The 19,416-nt window shown below is 36.6% G+C and overlaps 1 protein-coding gene across 1 annotated transcript in view; it reads left to right on the top strand.

Annotated features, from left to right (window-relative positions):
- The window catches only part of LOC142218828 (FRAS1-related extracellular matrix protein 1-like), a 117,205-nt gene that overhangs the window by 87,016 nt on the left and 10,773 nt on the right, over positions 1–19,416 (top strand). The window contains exons 25-28 of the mRNA XM_075287784.1: positions 3,944–4,358; positions 14,443–14,644; positions 16,040–16,184; positions 17,194–17,323. Of these exons, the coding sequence (XP_075143885.1) occupies positions 3,944–4,358; positions 14,443–14,644; positions 16,040–16,184; positions 17,194–17,323 (892 nt within the window). The remainder of the gene's footprint in view (positions 1–3,943; positions 4,359–14,442; positions 14,645–16,039; positions 16,185–17,193; positions 17,324–19,416) is intronic.

The following is a 19,416-nucleotide window of genomic DNA, read 5'->3' as shown; positions in this document are numbered from 1 at the left end:
CCAATATATTCTTTGAATTCCCAGTCAGACAATGGCACTGTATACCAGTAGTAAAAATTGTGGGTGCACGTAACCCCAATATATTCTTTGAATTACCAGTCAGAAACTGGCACTATATGGCAGTAGCAAGAAATGAGGGTATTTATAACCCCAATATATTCTTTGAATTCCCCAGTCAGACAATGGCACTGTATACCAGTAGTAAAAATTGTGGGTGCACGTAACCCCAATATATTCTTTGAATTCCCAGTCAGACACTGGCACTATATGGCAGTAGCAAGAAATGAGGGTATTTGTATTCCCAATATACTCTTTGAATTCCCAGTCAGACAATGGCACTGTATACCAGTAGTAAAAATTGTGGGTGCACGTAACCCCAATATATTCTTTGAATTACCAGTCAGAAACTGGCACTATATGGCAGTAGCAAGAAATGAGGGTATTTATAACCCCAATATATTCTTTGAATTCCCAGTCAGACAATGGCACTGTATACCAGTAGTAAAAAATTGTGGGTGCACGTAACCCCAATATATTCTTTGAATTCCCAGTCAGAAACTGGCACTATATGGCAGTAGCAAGAAATGAGGGTATTTGTATTCCCAATATACTCTTTGAATTCCCAGTCAGACAATGGCACTGTATACCAGTAGTAAAAATTGTGGGTGCACGTAACCCCAATATATTCTTTGAATTACCAGTCAGAAACTGGCACTATATGGCAGTAGCAAGAAATGAGGGTATTTGTATTCCCAATATACTCTTTGAATTCCCAGTCAGACAATGGCACTGTATACCAGTAGTAAAAATTGTGGGTGCACGTAACCCCAATATATTCTTTGAATTACCAGTCAGAAACTGGCACTATATGGCAGTAGCAAGAAATGAGGGTATTTATAACCCCAATATATTCTTTGAATTCCCAGTCAGACAATGGCACTGTATACCAGTAGTAAAAATTGTGGGTGCACGTAACCCCAATATATTCTTTGAATTCCCAGTCAGAAACTGGCACTATATGGCAGTAGCAAGAAATGAGGGTATTTGTATTCCAATATACTCTTTGAATTCCAGTCAGACAATGGCACTGTATACCAGTAGTAAAAATTGTGGGTGCACGTAACCCCAATATATTCTTTGAATTACCAGTCAGAAACTGGCACTATATGGCAGTAGCAAGAAATGAGGGTATTTGTATTCCCAATATATCTTTGAATTCCCAGTCAGACAATGGCACTGTATACCAGTAGTAAAAATTGTGGGTGTATATAGCCCCAATTCTATTGCTAGGGGGACTTGCAGGGTATTTCTGGGGTGAAGGTGGGGGGGCACACCGTTGGAACGGGTATCGGGGTATATATCGGGTATACGGGAATACACTGACAGTGTATTCCATTCAGGATCCTGGGAAAGCTGGGTTGCGGCGATTGAGCCCGTCAGTGCCACGTTACACTGACAAGCTTTCTCCCTGGAATTTAGCTCTTACAAGAGCTGTTGGTTGTCTTCTCCTTCCTATCCTAGCCTGTCCCTGCCTACCCAGAATCTAAGCACCTAGCTAGCTGGACGGAAACCTCCGTCCTCGGTGAATTGCAAGCTCAGAATGACGCGAAGCTGGGCGGCGCTGTTCTTTTAAATTAGAGGTCACATGTTTTCGGCAGCCAATGGGTTTTGCCTACTTTTTTCAACGTCACCGGTGTCGTAGTTCCTGTCCCACCTACCCTGCGCTGTTATTGGAGCAAAAAAGGCGCCAGGGAAAGGGGAATCGAGTAATGGCGCACTTTACCACGCGGTGTTCGATTCGATTCGAACATGCCGAACAGCCTAATATCCGATCGAACATGAGTTCGATAGAACACTGTTCGCTCATCTCTAATTCTTGTACATAGGAGTAGTATTATAGTAGTTATATTCTTATACCTAGGAGTAGTATTAATAGTAGTTATATTCTTGTACATAGGAGCAGTATTATAGTAGTTATATTCTTGTACATAGGAGCAGTATTATAGTAGTTATATTCTTATACCTAGGAGTAGTATTATAGTAGTTATATTCTTGTACATAGGAGGTAGTATTATAGTAGTTATATTCTTGTACATAGGAGCAGTATTATAGTAGTTATATTCTTGTACATAGGAGCAGTATTATAGTAGTTATATTCTTATACCTAGGAGTAGTATTATAGTAGTTATATTCTTGTACATAGGAGCAGTATTATAGTAGTTATAATCTTGTACATAGGAGCAGTATTATAGTAGTTATATTCTTGTACATAGGGGGCAGTATTATAGTAGTTATATTCTTGTACATAGGAGCAGTATTATAGTAGTTATATTCTTGTACATAGGAGCAGTATTATAGTAGTTATATTCTTGTACATAGGAGTAGTATTATAGTAGTTATATTCTTGTACATAGGAGCAGTATTATAGTAGTTATATTCTTGTACATAGGAGCAGTATTATAGTAGTTATATTCTTGTACATAGGAGCAGTATTATAGTAGTTATATTCTTGTACATAGGAGTAGTATTATAGTAGTTATATTCTTGTACATAGGAGCAGTATTATAGTAGTTATATTCTTGTACATAGGAGCAGTATTATAGTAGTTATATTCTTGTACATAGGAGTAGTATTATAGTAGTTATATCCTTGTGCATAGGAGTAGTATTATAGTAGTTATATTCTTGTACATAGGAGTAGTATTATAGTAGTTATATCCTTGTACATAGGAGTAGTATTATAGTAGTTATATTCTTGTACATAGGAGTAGTATTATAGTAGTTATATTCTTGTACATAGGAGTAGTATTATAGTAGTTATATTCTTGTACATAGGAGCAGTATTATAGTAGTTATATTCTTGTACATAGGAGGTAGTATTATAGTAGTTATATTCTTGTACATAGGAGTAGTATTATAGTAGTTATATTCTTGTACATAGGAGTAGTATTATAGTAGTTATATTCTTGTACATAGGAGTAGTATTATAGTAGTTATATTCTTGTACATAGGAGCAGTATTATAGTAGTTATATTCTTGTACATAGGAGGTAGTATTATAGTAGTTATATTCTTGTACATAGGAGTAGTATTATAGTAGTTATATTCTCGTACATAGGAGCAGTATTATAGTAGTTATATTCTTGTACATAGGAGTAGTATTATAGTAGATATATTCTTGTACATAGGAGGTAGTATTATAGTAGCTATATTCTTGTACATAGGAGTAGTATTATAGTAGTTATATTCTCGTACATAGGAGCAGTATTATAGTAGTTATATTCTTGTACATAGGAGTAGTATTATAGTAGATATATTCTTGTACATAGGAGGTAGTATTATAGTAGCTATATTCTTGTACATAGGAGTAGTATTATAGTAGTTATATTCTTGTACATAGGAGCAGTATTATAGTAGTTATATTCTTGTACATAGGAGCAGTATTATCTGGTATTCAGACTAACCATGGAGATATATGACCCTACTTGGCCCTTTCCTTATGTCCATTTCCTTATGTGTAAGGGGGACTCCTCAGGGAATATAATTATTATGGCCAAAAAGGGAAACCAAGATTAATGATTGCCCAAAAGAATAGCAGAACCCCTCACGGTATAAGAGGACTGAGCTATTAATAGGGTTCAAGGGAGTCAAAGTAATGATCACACCGCACCACTGTCTTGTCTTGAGTGGATTCTCATTGCTGCATTTTTCTGTTTTCTATGCTTATGAATGAATCCACAGGTTTTGGTCCCTGGGTTATAATGTGAGGATTTGTTGCACAGACACATATATTTAATGTTACTTTATTAGTAGTTACCTCTTTGGACTTCTTTGCTTTTGCTCATTGTCTTTTTTCCTCCAGGTTGGATTGGTTGGAGTTCTTATTCTGCCTGCTGTGATAGTTTGCTGGATCACAATCCTACTTGTCTTTCTCTTTTTCCATAGTTTTACTGTGAGCAATGGACTAAAGGCCAAAGACGGGTCTTTACAATTCACCATCACACAGACAGACCGGATCCCTCCAACTCTCATAAACAATAAGGGGCTCCAGATTTTGGAAGGAGAAGCCATTGTTATTACCTCGGACATCCTGCAGATAACAGACCCTGACAGCCCCCTGGAGAAGCTCTCATATATTATTACAGAGTATCCCCAGCAGGGTCACTTGTACCTGAGCGGCGCCCTCCTGCAGCAGAACTATTTTACACAGATGGACATTAACAATTTAGACTTGTCTTACCGCCATCATGGAGGATCTGGAGGAATCGATCGCTTCTCCTTCACCGCCACAGATGACACCAATGTTGGGTTTTTGTTTAATGGTCAGCTAAAGGAGAATTCCGCAGTATTTGTGATACAGGTAAATACAATTCTTCATTACTTCAGCACTAACTCTGTAGTGTCATCTAAAGATCCGCCATAACAGTGTCATCTACAGATCCCCCATAACAGTGTCACCTACAGATCCCCATAACAGTGTCATCTACAGATCCCCCATAACAGTGTCACCTACAGATCCCCATAACAGTGTCACCTACAGATCCCCATAACAGTGTCACCTACAGATCCCCATAACAGTGTCATCTACTGATCCCCCATAACAGTGTCATCTACAGATCCCCCATAACAGTGTCACCTACAGATCCCCCATAACAGTGTCATCTACAGGTCCCCCATAACAGTGTCACCTACAGATCCCCACAAGTGTCATCTAAAGATCCCCCATAACAGTGTCATCTACAGATCCCCCATAACAGTGTCACCTACAGATCCCCCATAACAGTGTCACCTACAGATCCCCACAAGTGTCACCTACAGATCCCCATAACAGTGTCATCTACTGATCCCCCATAACAGTGTCATCTACAGATCCCCCATAACAGTGTCATCTACAGATCCCTCATAACAATGTCATCTATAGATCCCCATAACAGTGTCATCTACAGATCCCCCATAACAGTGTCATCTACAGATCCCCCATAACAGTGTCATCTATAGATCCCCATAACAGTGTCACCTACAGATCCCCCATAACAGTGTCACCTACAGATCCCCCATAACTGTGTCATCTACAGATCCCTCATAACAATGTCATCTATAGATCCCCATAACAGTGTCATCTACAGATCCCCCATAACAGTGTCATCTACAGATCCCTCATAACAGTGTCATCTACAGATCCCCCATAACAGTGTCACCTACAGATCCCCCATAACTGTGTCACCTACAGATCCCCATAACAGTGTCATCTACAGATCCCCCATAACAGTGTCATCTACAGATCCCCCATAACAGTGTCACCTACAGATCCCCATAACAGTGTCATCTACAGATCCCCCATAACAGTGTCATCTACAGATCCCCCATAACAGTGTCATCTACAGACCCTCATAACAGTGTCATCTACAGATCCCCATAACAGTGTCATCTAAAGATCCCCCATAACAGTGTCACCTACAGATCCCCATAACAGTGTCATCTACAGATCCCCCATAACAGTATCATCTAAAGATCCCCCATATCAGTGTCATCTACAGATCCCCATAACAGTGTCATCTAAAGATCCCCCATATCAGTGTCATCTACAGATCCCCATAACAGTGTCATCTACAGATCTCCCATAACAGTGTCATCTACAGATCCCCCTGTGTATTATCTGTGTTTAAGTTTGGAGAGAAAAGTAGTTGAATTACAACTTCTATATCTGAACAAATAATGTGTTCACTGGGGGGCGCTACACCGCTAAGGATCTCGCTGATCTTACATTTCATACATGAAAAGCAGAAGATAAATATTTGTAGGAAAGTATCAGACAAACCTTTCTTGTAAAACAAGAACAATTTCCCCATAAGTTCCGCTCCTTTACCAAGAAACCATGTGCGTATTTCCTAAAGGAAATGAAATCCTAAGTACACATATTATTATTTGTGAAGAGGGTTAAATTAAGCCCCGTATCACCCTCCTGTATATTACCTGACCACAAGAGCGGCCAGCACACTGCCTACTCATTACCTTGTGGGTTCTTGGCCTTTTAAGCAAAATAGACAAGAAACCATCATTTTCCTGCCATGTGCAGAACTAGGAACAAGCAAAAATGTTAGAAAAGTATCAAGTAATGTGTGAAAATAAACGCGGCCACCAAAATTATATCCTGAGTGTGGAATAGTTGTGGGATTAAGATTCCTTTCATCATAATCCTGCTGTGACACCAGATGTACAAACCGATTTCCTGAAATCTTACAAAACATCTGACCAAGGAGGTATTCACAAAATAAATATTTCTCTACAGATACAGTTACATGTTATAATTACTATTATACAACCGTCTCTGATATATAAGAATATAACTACGATAATACTGACCTCTATGTACAAGAATATAACTACTATAATACTACTCCTATGTACAAGAATATAACTACTATAATACTACTCCTATGTACAAGAATATAACTACTATAATACTACCTCCTATGTACAAGAATATAACTACTATAATACTACCTCCTATGTACAAGAATATAACTACTATAATACTACTCCTATGTACAATAATACTGACCCCTATGTACAATAATATAACTACTATAATACCTCTCCTATGTACAAGAATATAACTACTATAATACTACACCTATGTGCAAGAATATAACTACTATAATACTACTCCTATGTACAAGAATATAACTACTATAATACTACCTCCTATGTACAAGAATATATCTACTATAATACTACCTCCTATGTACAAGAATATAACTACTATAATACTACCTCCTATGTACAAGAATATAACTACTATAATACTACTCCTATGTACAAGAATATATCTACTATAATACTACCTCCTATGTACAAGAATATAACTACTATAATACTACTCCTATGTACAAGAATATAACTACTATAATACTACTCCTATGTACAAGAATATAACTACTATAATACTACTCCTATGTACAAGAATATAACTACTATAATACTGCTCCTATGTACAAGAATATATCTACTATAATACTACCTCCTATATACAAGAATATAACTACTATAATACTACTCCTATGTACAAGAATATAACTACTATAATACTACTCCTATGTACAAGAATATAACTACTATAATACTGCTCCTATGTACAAGAATATAACTACTATAATACTACTCCTATGTACAAGAATATAACTACTATAATACTGCTCCTATGTACAAGAATATAACTACTATAATACTACTCCAATGTGCAAGAATATAACTACTATAATACTACTCCTATGTACAAGAATATAACTTCTATAATATTACCTCCTATGTACAAGAATATAACTACTATAATACTACTCCTATGTACAAGAATATAACTACTATAATACTACTCCAATGTGCAAGAATATAACTACTATAATACTACTCCTATGTACAAGAATATAACTTCTATAATATTACCTCCTATGTACAAGAATATAACTACTATAATACTACTCCTATGTACAATAATACTGACCCCTATGTACAATAATATAACTACTATAATACTGACCTCTATGTACAATAATATAACTACTATAATACCTCTCCTATGTACAAGAATATAACTACTATAATACTGCTCCTATGTACAAGAATATAACTACTATAATACTACTCCTATGTATAAGAATATAACTACTATAATACTGCTCCTATGTACAAGAATATAACTACTATAATACTACTCCTATGTACAAGAATATAACTACTATAATACTGACCTCTATGTACAATAATATAACTACTATAATACTACTCCTATGTACAAGAATATAACTACTATAATACTACTCCTATGTACAAGAATATAACTACTATAATACTGACCTCTATGTACAATAATATAACTACTATAATACTACTCCTATGTACAAGAATATAACTACTATAATACTGACCTCTATGTACAATAATATAACTACTATAATACTACTCCTATGTACAAGAATATAACTACTATAATACTACACCTATGTACAAGAATATAACTACTATAATACTGCTCCTATGTACAAGAATATAACTACTATAATACTACTCCTATGTACAAGAATATAACTACTATAATACTACTCCTATGTACAAGAATATAACTACTATAATACTGCTCCTATGTACAAGAATATAACTACTATAATACCTCTCCTATGTACAAGAATATAACTACTATAATACTACTCCTATGTGCAAGAATATAACTACTATAATACTACTCCTATGTACAAGAATATAACTACTATAATACTGCTCCTATGTACAAGAATATAACTACTATAATACTACCTCCTATGTACAAGAATATAACTACTATAATACTACTCCTATGTACAAGAATATAACTACTATAATACTACTCCTATGTACAAGAATATAACTACTATAATACTGACCTCTATGTACAATAATATAACTACTATAATACTACTCCTATGTACAAGAATATAACTACTATAATACTACTGCTATGTACAAGAACATAACTACTATAATACTACTCCTATGTACAAGAATATAACTACTATAATACTACTCCTATGTACAAGAATATAACTACTATAATACTGCTCCTATGTACAAGAATATAACTACTATAATACTACTCCTATGTACAAGAATATAACTACTATAATACTACTCCTATGTACAAGAATATAACTACTATAATACTACTCCTATGTACAAGAATATAACTACTATAATACTACTCCTATGTACAAGAATATAACTACTATAATACTACTCCTATGTACAAGAATATAACTACTATAATACTACTCCTATTTATAAGAATATAACTACTATAATACTGCCCCCTATGTACAAGAATATAACTACTATAATACTACCTCCCATGTACAAGAATATAACTACTATAATACTGCTCCTATGTACAAGAATATAACTACTATAATACTGCTCCTATGTACAAGAATATAACTACTATAATACTGCTCCTATGTACAAGAATATAACTACTATAATACTGCTCCTAAGTACAAGAATATAACTACTATAATACTGCTCCTATGTACAAGAATATAACTATTATAATACTACTCCTATGTACAAGAATATAACTACTATAATACTACCTCCTATATACAAGAATATAACTACTATAATACTGCTCCTATGTACAAGAATATAACTACTATAATACTACTCCTATGTACAAGAATATAACTACTATAATACTACTCCTGTTTATAAGAATATAACTACTATAATACTGCCCCCTATGTACAAGAATATAACTACTATAATACTACTCCTATGTACAAGAATATAACTACTATAATACTACCTCCTATGTACAAGAATATAACTATTATAATACTACTCCTATGTACAAGAATAGAACTACTATAATACTACTCCTATGTACAAGAATATAACTACTATAATACTACTCCTATGTACAAGAATATAACTACTATAATACTACTCCTATTTATAAGAATATAACTACTATAATACTGCCCCCTATGTACAAGAATATAACTACTATAATACTACTCCTATTTATAAGAATATAACTACTATAATACTGCCCCCTATGTACAAGAATATAACTACTATAATACTACTCCTATATACAAGAATATAACTACTATAATACTACCTCCTATGTACAAGAATAACTACTATAATACTACCTCCTATGTACAAGAATATAACTACTATAATACTGCTCCTATGTACAAGAATAGAACTACTATAATACTACCTCCTATGTACAAGAATATAACTACTATAATACTACTCCTATGTACAAGAATATAACTACTATAATACTACTCCTATGTACAAGAATATAACTACTATAATACTGCTCCTATGTACAAGAATAGAACTACTATAATACTACTCCTATGTACAAGAATATAACTACTATAATACTACTCCTATATACAAGAATATAACTACTATAATACTACTCCTATATACAAGAATATAACTACTATAATACTGCTCCTATGTACAAGAATATAACTACTATAATACTAAAAATGGAACCTATTGAAGTCAATGGGAGGATTTATTTCTACGTGGATTCTGACGCAAGTTATCGCCCCCGAATTAGCACCAATTTTCTCCGTGTGAATGCCCCCTTACTGTGTAGGGAGTAGGGGGCTGTGTAATATATGGAGAAGGTGAGGTTGGGGGAGGGTCACTGCAGGGTCACAGTTATACCTCGGACATTATATAACATACAGACACAGCTGTAAATACAGATTTAAAGGAGAAAAAAAATTCAGGATTTCACAAAAAGGAGCCAACGTGTTAATAAAATATACGACAACTTGTATTAGTGACACAAACACTTCCACAAATGACAAGTTGTCTGAATGTTTCCTTACACTTTAGTTGTTCTATATAGTGGCGATGTTGTTCTGCATTCTATACTGCTATACTGGAGCCTCTTAGTAATTCTATTGAGTTTTGCGCCTGGCGGGGAATTGCTGGGGAATGGATCTCCAGTCTTAGTAAGTTCCCCCGATATTTCTATTATTGAGAGAGTGAAGATACTTGTAGACTTACGTCTTAGTCTCGATATGACCACACAAGGCCCCGCGTTCTCTCCCCATATGACAGATTGCAGTGTATTGGGGGCAATAAATGTATCTTTTTGTAACTTTTTGGATAAACAGGCCATTTGCAGCAGATGTCCTTCCCTGTCCCTGGGATTGGTTTGAACTTTGCATTCCCATGAATAATCATGAGTGTATCCTGTGCTGACTTTTTGTATTTGGTCCAAGATGGTGGTTGCATTGGGGAGGGGGATACTGAGAGGGTTTTATGGGATCAAATAATAATGCCATTTCATTTGCCCTGTGGGATTCTGTACAAACTGCACATTGTGACCAGGGCTGTAAAGTTGTCCTGTTGTGCTCCCGGCTGTGGGATAGACCCCGGCATTCATGTCATAATCCATGTTCAAATAACACATCTTCAACATTGCAAATTTACGACGTTTGGACCTTGCGGCCTCCTTGTTGGAAGTTCCTGTGGCTCGCCGGGGGTAAATATGAGGTTTGGCATTTCGAAGGAACCTGAAATCTGCATTCATTTGGGATGGAAGGTGTCGGAGAAGTCTCTGGTGTGTGTTATGATTTCTGTAATGTTGTGTGTGTCTTTAGATTTGTGCTCACTATTAATGAATTTCGGTAAATGACCCCCGGGGCTCGCTCGTAGGAAATGATTTATTTGCAGAACATTTTTTGGAGGTAATTAGATTAAATAGAAAAATGTATTTATGGCCGTCATGTTAATAAGTTACATCTGCTTTATATTTACATGTAGTTCATAAATTTCACCCGTCCCAGTCTTGTCCATGACATGTCCCACATCTGCACTGGACGTTCTCCTACATTATCCACCGCTCCAGTAGTGTTTGCTAGGCACACTTTGCTAATAGAGTGGCATTAGCCAGCCACGACCACCAGCCTCTTCCTGAACCTCTCACTGGCCACCGGCTAGCATTGGCCAGCCGCAACCACCAGCCTCTTCCCGTACCTCTCACTGGCCACCGATCTCTGTGCTCTTCTCACCAGGTCTTGCTCCAGTGAAACCATTGCCATACACAATATCTTCTGCCTCTGCTTGCACCTATACAGGGCCTATATGATCTCTGATTAGTAGTAAGAAGTTAGGAGGCCCGCACCCACCTTTAAAGAGGATGTTTCATCTCCTCCAACAAGTCCAGCTCTTTACATCAATTAATATCCAGCCTCTGCTGATTCTGGCACAGTTAGAATTTTTTCTCTAGCCCCCACTATTCCCGAGCAATCAATGCTGTTAGTTTTGGTCCCTGACCTACTATGTAGGTTCTGTACTTTCAGGAGGGTGGTGTCAGGCAGAAGCAGATAAGGGGGTGTGAGTCTGACCTTTGACACTGTTCAACTTTCCTTGTGGTGGAGCTGCAAGGAAATTGAGGTCTTAATCCACAGATTGCAACAAATCAATGGGGATCCCAGCAGGGAGGGCACTTGGTATAGATCAATAGTTCCCAAAGTTTCTGAAACAGGAACTCCACCCTACTGTGCTATATTTGACATCTTTTTGTCTTAGGGTGCATTCACACTGAGTAAACGCTAGCTTATTTTGTAAAGTAAAATTACACTTGTAAATTTTGCTATCCCATTGACTTCAATGACATTTTACAGGCGTATTTTTACAGGCGTATTTTTTACAGGCGTATTTTTTACTGGCGTATTTTTACACTTGTAAAAAAATATCATTGAAGTCAATGGGATAGCAAAATTTACAAGTGTAATTTTACTCTACAAAATAAGCTAGCGTTTACTCAGTGTGAATGCACCCTTAGGGTGCATTCAGACTACGTAACGCCGGGCGTGTATGAGAGCCGTACACGCCGGCATTACGGCAGACTGCCGAACACTTCCCATTCACTTCAATGGGAGCGCTCGTAAACGCCGCTGTTACGAGCGCTCCCATTGAAGTGAATGGGAAGTGTTCGGCAGTCTGCCGTAATGCCGGCGTGTACGGCTCTCATACACGCCCGGCGTTACGTAGTCTGAATGCACCCTTACAGCCGCCTACTGCCTCTATTCTGCTTATTCTTCCTCCCCACACACACAGCTCTTCTACCTTCATATTCTCTAAACACAGCTTTACCTTTATCCACAGCTAGCTATACTACGTTTCTTTCCTGCATGCAGCCTTCTCCCTCCATACATTCAGCTCCTCTGCTTTCATATCCCCCACAGACTCAGCTCTGCTACTTCCACATTTCCCCCACCAACTCAGCACTGTTACATCCACCTTTCCCACTACACACTACACACTGTTACCACTTTATTCTTCCCCTACAAGTAGCCCTGAGCAGCTTCCCTACATGGATATATTGTACAAGCTCCGTCCCTTGTTACATTGCTATGACTTCATCAATGGCCCCTTTGTAGGACTCCATAATACTAGCCATTAGGATCACTGGCAGTTTGCAGTCCTGTAGGGTGGAAAAAATTTCTCAGCTGGAGTTGGAAGTGTTTACACGACACCCAAGAGGTCACAACCCAAAGCTTGGACAATCTATGCCACGGTTTACCAAAGTGGAAAACGTCTTCCACCCCTTGGCAATATGCAATGTACACATATGGTGCTATGTAGTATGTGCTAGGTACCATATATGATGGGTATGAAACAGGCCTTGTCTCTGCACCATCCACACTGGCGCTCTAGTCATTCACCCGCACATTCTCACTTGGAACATGTTGACTATATTTATGGAAATGCTTGGCCAGCAGGCTTGGGATCCAGCACTCCTTGCCGAGAGACGTCTCAGCCTCCGGCATTAATAATGTAAGGACTTATAATGCTGCGTCTTTATATTCCTCCCGTCCTATGATTTACCGCACATACTAAACTGCTTAGCGAGATCTGTCAGTTATAACATGCCGGCTAATTCTGCATTCACTGTCACCGGGGACGGATACTTCTGGCAAAAGTTCAGGAGTCAGTGTTTTGGAAAGATTTGTATGCCCAGATCCCTTATGGATGTGAGTCCCATATGATGGATGCAGAATATTATAGAAGTTAACTCTTACTCTGCTGGAGCAATCACATCCAGCCCTTGGTGTAACGATGATAAATTTGGACTTTGCGTAAAATTTTTTTTTGCCTTAAATTGGTTTTATTAACTGGTCGGACCTTTCAAAAACTATCCGATAAGTCTTTTTGGTTCCTTTGTAGCGACAATGCCCTTACTCACGTCTTATGTAGAGAGTAACATGTGCTGCTTAGAAAGAGGTTGCAGAATATATAATATGTATCCCTTGAAAGCCGATACGTGAAGATTCTGAGTTGTCAGGTTCGTTGGGCACACGAGGGGTTAACGGGCCCGGCAGGCGAAAAGTGCTTATTTCTTAAATTCATGGCCTAGTTTACTAATCAGATGTCACAAGACGTCAGGTCGGGAGCCATCATTTAAGAAAAGCAGAATGCAGTTAGTGAAGCGGCTAATGAACTGGACAGAGGCATGAAGGTGAGCGCCCCCCGGGGGCCCCGCAAATTATCCAAACAGGTGAAAAAAGAGAAAACTTATCCTCACGATCTCTGCGGTAACAGACTCGGAAACCATGAAAAACAAAGATAAGAAGATGAATCCTTACGCTCGGGCCCTCCATGACTTGCCTCCGCCATTGTATAAGCAAAATTTCAAAAATTTCCAGGCACATTATCCATTTTCTATACTCCTTGTTTTAGACTAAATTTCTTCCAATGTCCGATTGACTGGAATTTTTACCCCAAGCACTCGATAGACCCCCAACTCCTCCAACAGTCCTACACGAAAAGTGCAACTCTGCCTCAAGGGGCGCTTACCTATTAGGAGAAACAGGAAAAACATCCATCTACTATAAGAAGTCTAATTCTATGATTCCTCTGTCTTCCTATAGGTGAACCATGTGGATAAAACACCTCCAAAACTAGTGAGCAAGGAAAATCCGTCCGTGGTGGAGACCATGAAGGATGGAAGGTCTGCCATCCAGATCACATCCCGGAACCTCAAAGCTTCAGACATTGACAGTGCAGATGAAGACCTCTTATATGTCATTCTGAGATCTCCACGATTCGGACACTTGGAAAATGCAAAAACAGGTAAAGGAATGTGACTGATTGATACAATGTTACAATAGTCATCAGGTTGTCCTCCGCTCCTGGTAACTGTGCTGTAGTCATCCATTCTGGTCTTCAGCTTCCTTAAGTTCTTCCTTAAGTTTGTCTTTGTCATCTTCTTCCTCTTTTCCCATTAGCTCTTCAGAGTCTGGCCGTCTTTATCAATGTGCTGGGATTCCACAATGTATTTCCATAAATGATGGGATTGTTCTGCTCAATTCTACCTCCATTGGAGATTGAGCTTCATGTGGTCAAGACTTCATCTTTTGATTACCTTGTCAAGTCTTGACAAACTGTAAATTGTGAATGTTTTTTTGTGATTCTGCTTTACCGATCTGGTTTTACATCCATAAACCACACCATAACCTAGAACCTGGACCATAACCGATATTGTAGGGTGGACCATAAGTTGACCTATAGCCTAAACTATGACTTAGAATATAACTTAGACCATAAAATGGGACAAAAAACAGAACATAACTTGGATCCTAATTTGGAACATGACTTGGACCATTCCTGGAACACATCAGGGACTATGACATGCACAAATTATAACTTGGACCTTAACATAGACCATAACCTGGACATCAACCTTTACCAAGACTAGGACTATAACTGGACAACAAACCAGACCATCACCCAGACATAACTTGGATAATAGCTTGGACTATGATTTTGACCAAAGTCTGAACAATCATTTAGATTATGATCTGGATACAAAATATAACCTGGACAAGCTGGAACTCAACCATTTATAATCTGAATTATAAATGGACCATGACCTTGATTTATACTTAGACCATAACCTGGATCATAACTCAGACTATAATCTGAACTGTGATATGCACCATAACCCGAACCGTACACTTGGATAATAACCTGGACTAACACCTAGACCATAATTTTGACCATAATCTAGATCATAAATTGGACTTCATGCTGGACCATAACCTGAAACATAATCTGAACCGTAACATGTGTTATAACCAGGACCATAACTTGGACGATAACCTGGCCCTGGATCTGGACCAAAAGCTAGACCATAAATGGAATGTAACCTATACTTTGCACTATAAAAGAGTTTGTGTTTTGTTTCTTTACTGTAATATGGTGGTTGTACCTAAAGACGACCTTCATCACTTCTCAGTCCACACAAGACCTCCTCGATTGTAAGCCTTCTCTTGTAAGACTATGACTAAGATCGATCATACCCCAGTATTACACATACCTGCCAGAAAGGCAATGAAGGAAGAATCTTGGTTTTCTGGATCCTGCAGTGCCAGATCTTGTTTGTGCAGTCTAGACTTTTTCTTCCTCATGTCTTAAGATGTTCATGAGGCTTCTTGTATCAATGCTGTGTATGAATCTGTTTTACAGGGGATCATATTGGGAGAACATTTACACAAAGAGAAATTAACCAGAGGATGATTCGCTACATCATAAACCCCTTGTTTGAGCTCAATTCAGACAGTTTTGAATTTGAAATTTCTGATCCAACTGGAAATAAGATTTCTCCGGAAATGTAAGTCAATGTCCATAGAGATACAATGTGTCTAGTATAGAGAGGACCCAAGTAGCATAGAGGTCAGAAATATAGCAAGGATGCCTCTATCTATCTATCTATCTATCTATCTATCTATCTATCTATCTCCTATCTATCATCTATCTATCTCCTATCTATCTATCTATCTATCTATCTATCTATCTATCTCCTATCTATCTATCTATCTATCTATCTATCTATCTCCTATCTATCTATCTATCTATCTATCTATCTATCTATCTATCTCCTATCTCCTATCTATCTATCTATCTCCTATCTATCTCCTATCTATCATCTATCTATCTCCTATCTATCATCTATCTATCTATCTCCTATCTATCATCTATCTATCTCCTATCTATCTATCTATCTATCTATCTATCTATCTATCTCCTATCTATCTATCTCCTATCTATCTATCTATCTATCTATCTCCTATCTATCTATCATCTATCTCCTATCTATCATCTATCTATCTCCTATCTATCATCTATCTATCTATCTATCTATCTATCTATCTCCTATCTATATACTATCTATCTATCTATCTATCTCCTATCTATCTATCTATCTATCTATCTATCTCCTATCTATCTATCTATCTACTATCTATCATCTATCTATCTATCTATCTATCTATCTCCTATCTATCTATCTATCTATCTATCTATCTATCTATCTATCTATCTACTGTCTATCTATCTATCTATCTCCTATCTATCTATCTCCTATCTATCTATCTATCTATCTATCTATCTCCTATCTATCTATCTATCTCCTATCTATCTCCTATCTATCTATCTATCTATCTATCTGTCATCTATCTATCTATCTATTTATCTCCTATCTATCTATCTATCTATCTATCTATCTATCTATCTGTCATCTATCTATCTATCTATTTATCTCCTATCTATCTATCTATCTATCTATCTATCTATCTATCTCTCCCACTTTCTCAATGTGTTATTCTTATGTATATCTGCAGACTTGAGCTGAGCTGGTCTGTATTAGAATTGGCTGAATCATATTATCGTATTTGTGAGAACGCTGGAACTCTCGCATTGAAAGTGATTAGACGGGGGAGCAGCAAAGATCCGGCATTTGTTGGAATAAAGGTAAAATTATATTGTACATGGGCTCGATACTCGATATATTGGGTTCTGATCACACTCCCTTTAAGTAGGACCTATACATCACACTTAGATGAGTCAAATCCACTAATCTCAAATAAGTGATCTTCTGGTAGGTATTACAAGTGTATGGCCGACCTTACTAACCTTATCTAGTCCTCTGCAGATGTTATTAACTGGACCACCTACAGTAGATAATGAGAAGACTCTGCTTAACATGTCCAAGCTACACAGTAAAACCTATTCTGGCTGGTGGGAAAAACTGCAATATGTTAATATTTTTTTGTGGATAGTCTGAAAAGTCTGATAAATACAATAGTCATAATGTAATAATATACAATATGCCAACCTATATAATATGTATATAATATATCATCCTGTAATACTGTACAATGATATAATGTAATACTATATGTATATTTATATAAATACTATATGTCATCATGTAATATACAATATGTCATCATGTGATAAAATACAATTTATCCTGTACATAAGTTATAATGTTACAATATACAATACATCAATGTCATGTAATAATGTTCTATGTCACGTTACAATAATATAAAATATCTCATCCTGTAACAATATACGGAGAATATATCCTTCCATATAAGATTTTTTTTGCTACTGGTATCAGACCAAATTACTTCACAAGAGGAGAAGACTTCACTAAGGTCCACTGAGAGGGAAAGCTCTACTCATCCTAATATTACTTGTTCATGAACAGAATGCCAGAACAGTAAAGACTGACACACACAGACATAGGAGAGAGGGAGTGGAAGAAAGATTTTGCATACTGGTGCAGGTTTATGTGACATTCATACAGGGGTATCATTGCTCCAGGCCCTGGTGGAGGTCCAAAAACCAGTGTCATATATGGAGCACAGTAGGTAGGGACCTTCTTATACAGTTTCCAGTTGCTCCTCTGTGTCTCTTGGGTGACTAGTCATATGGTCACAGTAATGGCGGCCGTCACTCGTTCCGCCGCTCAGATTTTGCCAGTCCAATCTGTATATTCCAGAACGTAAATCCATATTTGTTGGTTACTTCAAATCTTAAGGATTTTGTGGCTTCAATTAATATTTTTGTCAACTTGCAAAATTTGGGAAGTTTCCACAGAGCGGCCTCGGAGCGACTCCCCCGCAGCGAAGGCTTTACCTATTTCTGCTTGCCAAATCCGGAAGGTGTTTAGGCTTTACAGAGACGTATTTATGAGGGGCCACCGGTGGTGATGTGTGCAAGGAAATGTAAAGGCAAAGATAAGAGGCCGTGAGAATCTGCTCCACAACGATAAGCCCAGCCAAACGCAACGAGTGTGCAAGCAGATAACAAGGCCTGGATAGAAGTCCCCTTTAAGCAACCACCAATTCTTTATTTTCAGTCCATTGTTCCAAATTTTTGCTTGTTCAGTTTCTACCCCCCAGGGACAAGATTGTGCAGAGTGCTGAGATTTACAGAATGTATACAATGTATCCTAATGTTACTAATCAATGTCACATACATGGATAGATTGTATATTATTAAAATAGTGATAAAAAATGGAAACAATCATATAATCAACTGTATTATTATATAGAACCATTGTATCAAATGTATATAGCCAATTATTATATTATAGAATGTATACATCATGATTTATTAAATAATATTAAATATATACAACTATTTATTATATCAAACGTATAGAACTATTTATACAACCATTGTATCAAATGTATATAACAATTAATTATTTATTACTTGATATAAAATGTATACAATGATATATTATATTACATAATGTATACATAATGATTTATTAAATAATATAAAATATACACATCTATTTATTATAAAAATGTATTATATGATATTAAATATATACAAGTATTATATAATGTTTATTATATTATATAAAATAGAGACAACTGTTTATTATATGACATATAATGCATCTAACTATTATATAAAATAGATATAGAAACTTAATATTTTATATAAAATGTAGATCAATAATTCAATAAATATTAATACAAAATATACAATTAATATAATTTTTGATAATAATAAATTAAATATAATATAATATAATATAA

This window comes from Leptodactylus fuscus, chromosome 9, assembly GCF_031893055.1.
Source record: "Leptodactylus fuscus isolate aLepFus1 chromosome 9, aLepFus1.hap2, whole genome shotgun sequence".
Taxonomy (NCBI): Eukaryota; Metazoa; Chordata; class Amphibia; order Anura; family Leptodactylidae; genus Leptodactylus; species Leptodactylus fuscus.
This window is presented reverse-complemented; position numbering and strand designations above follow the sequence as displayed.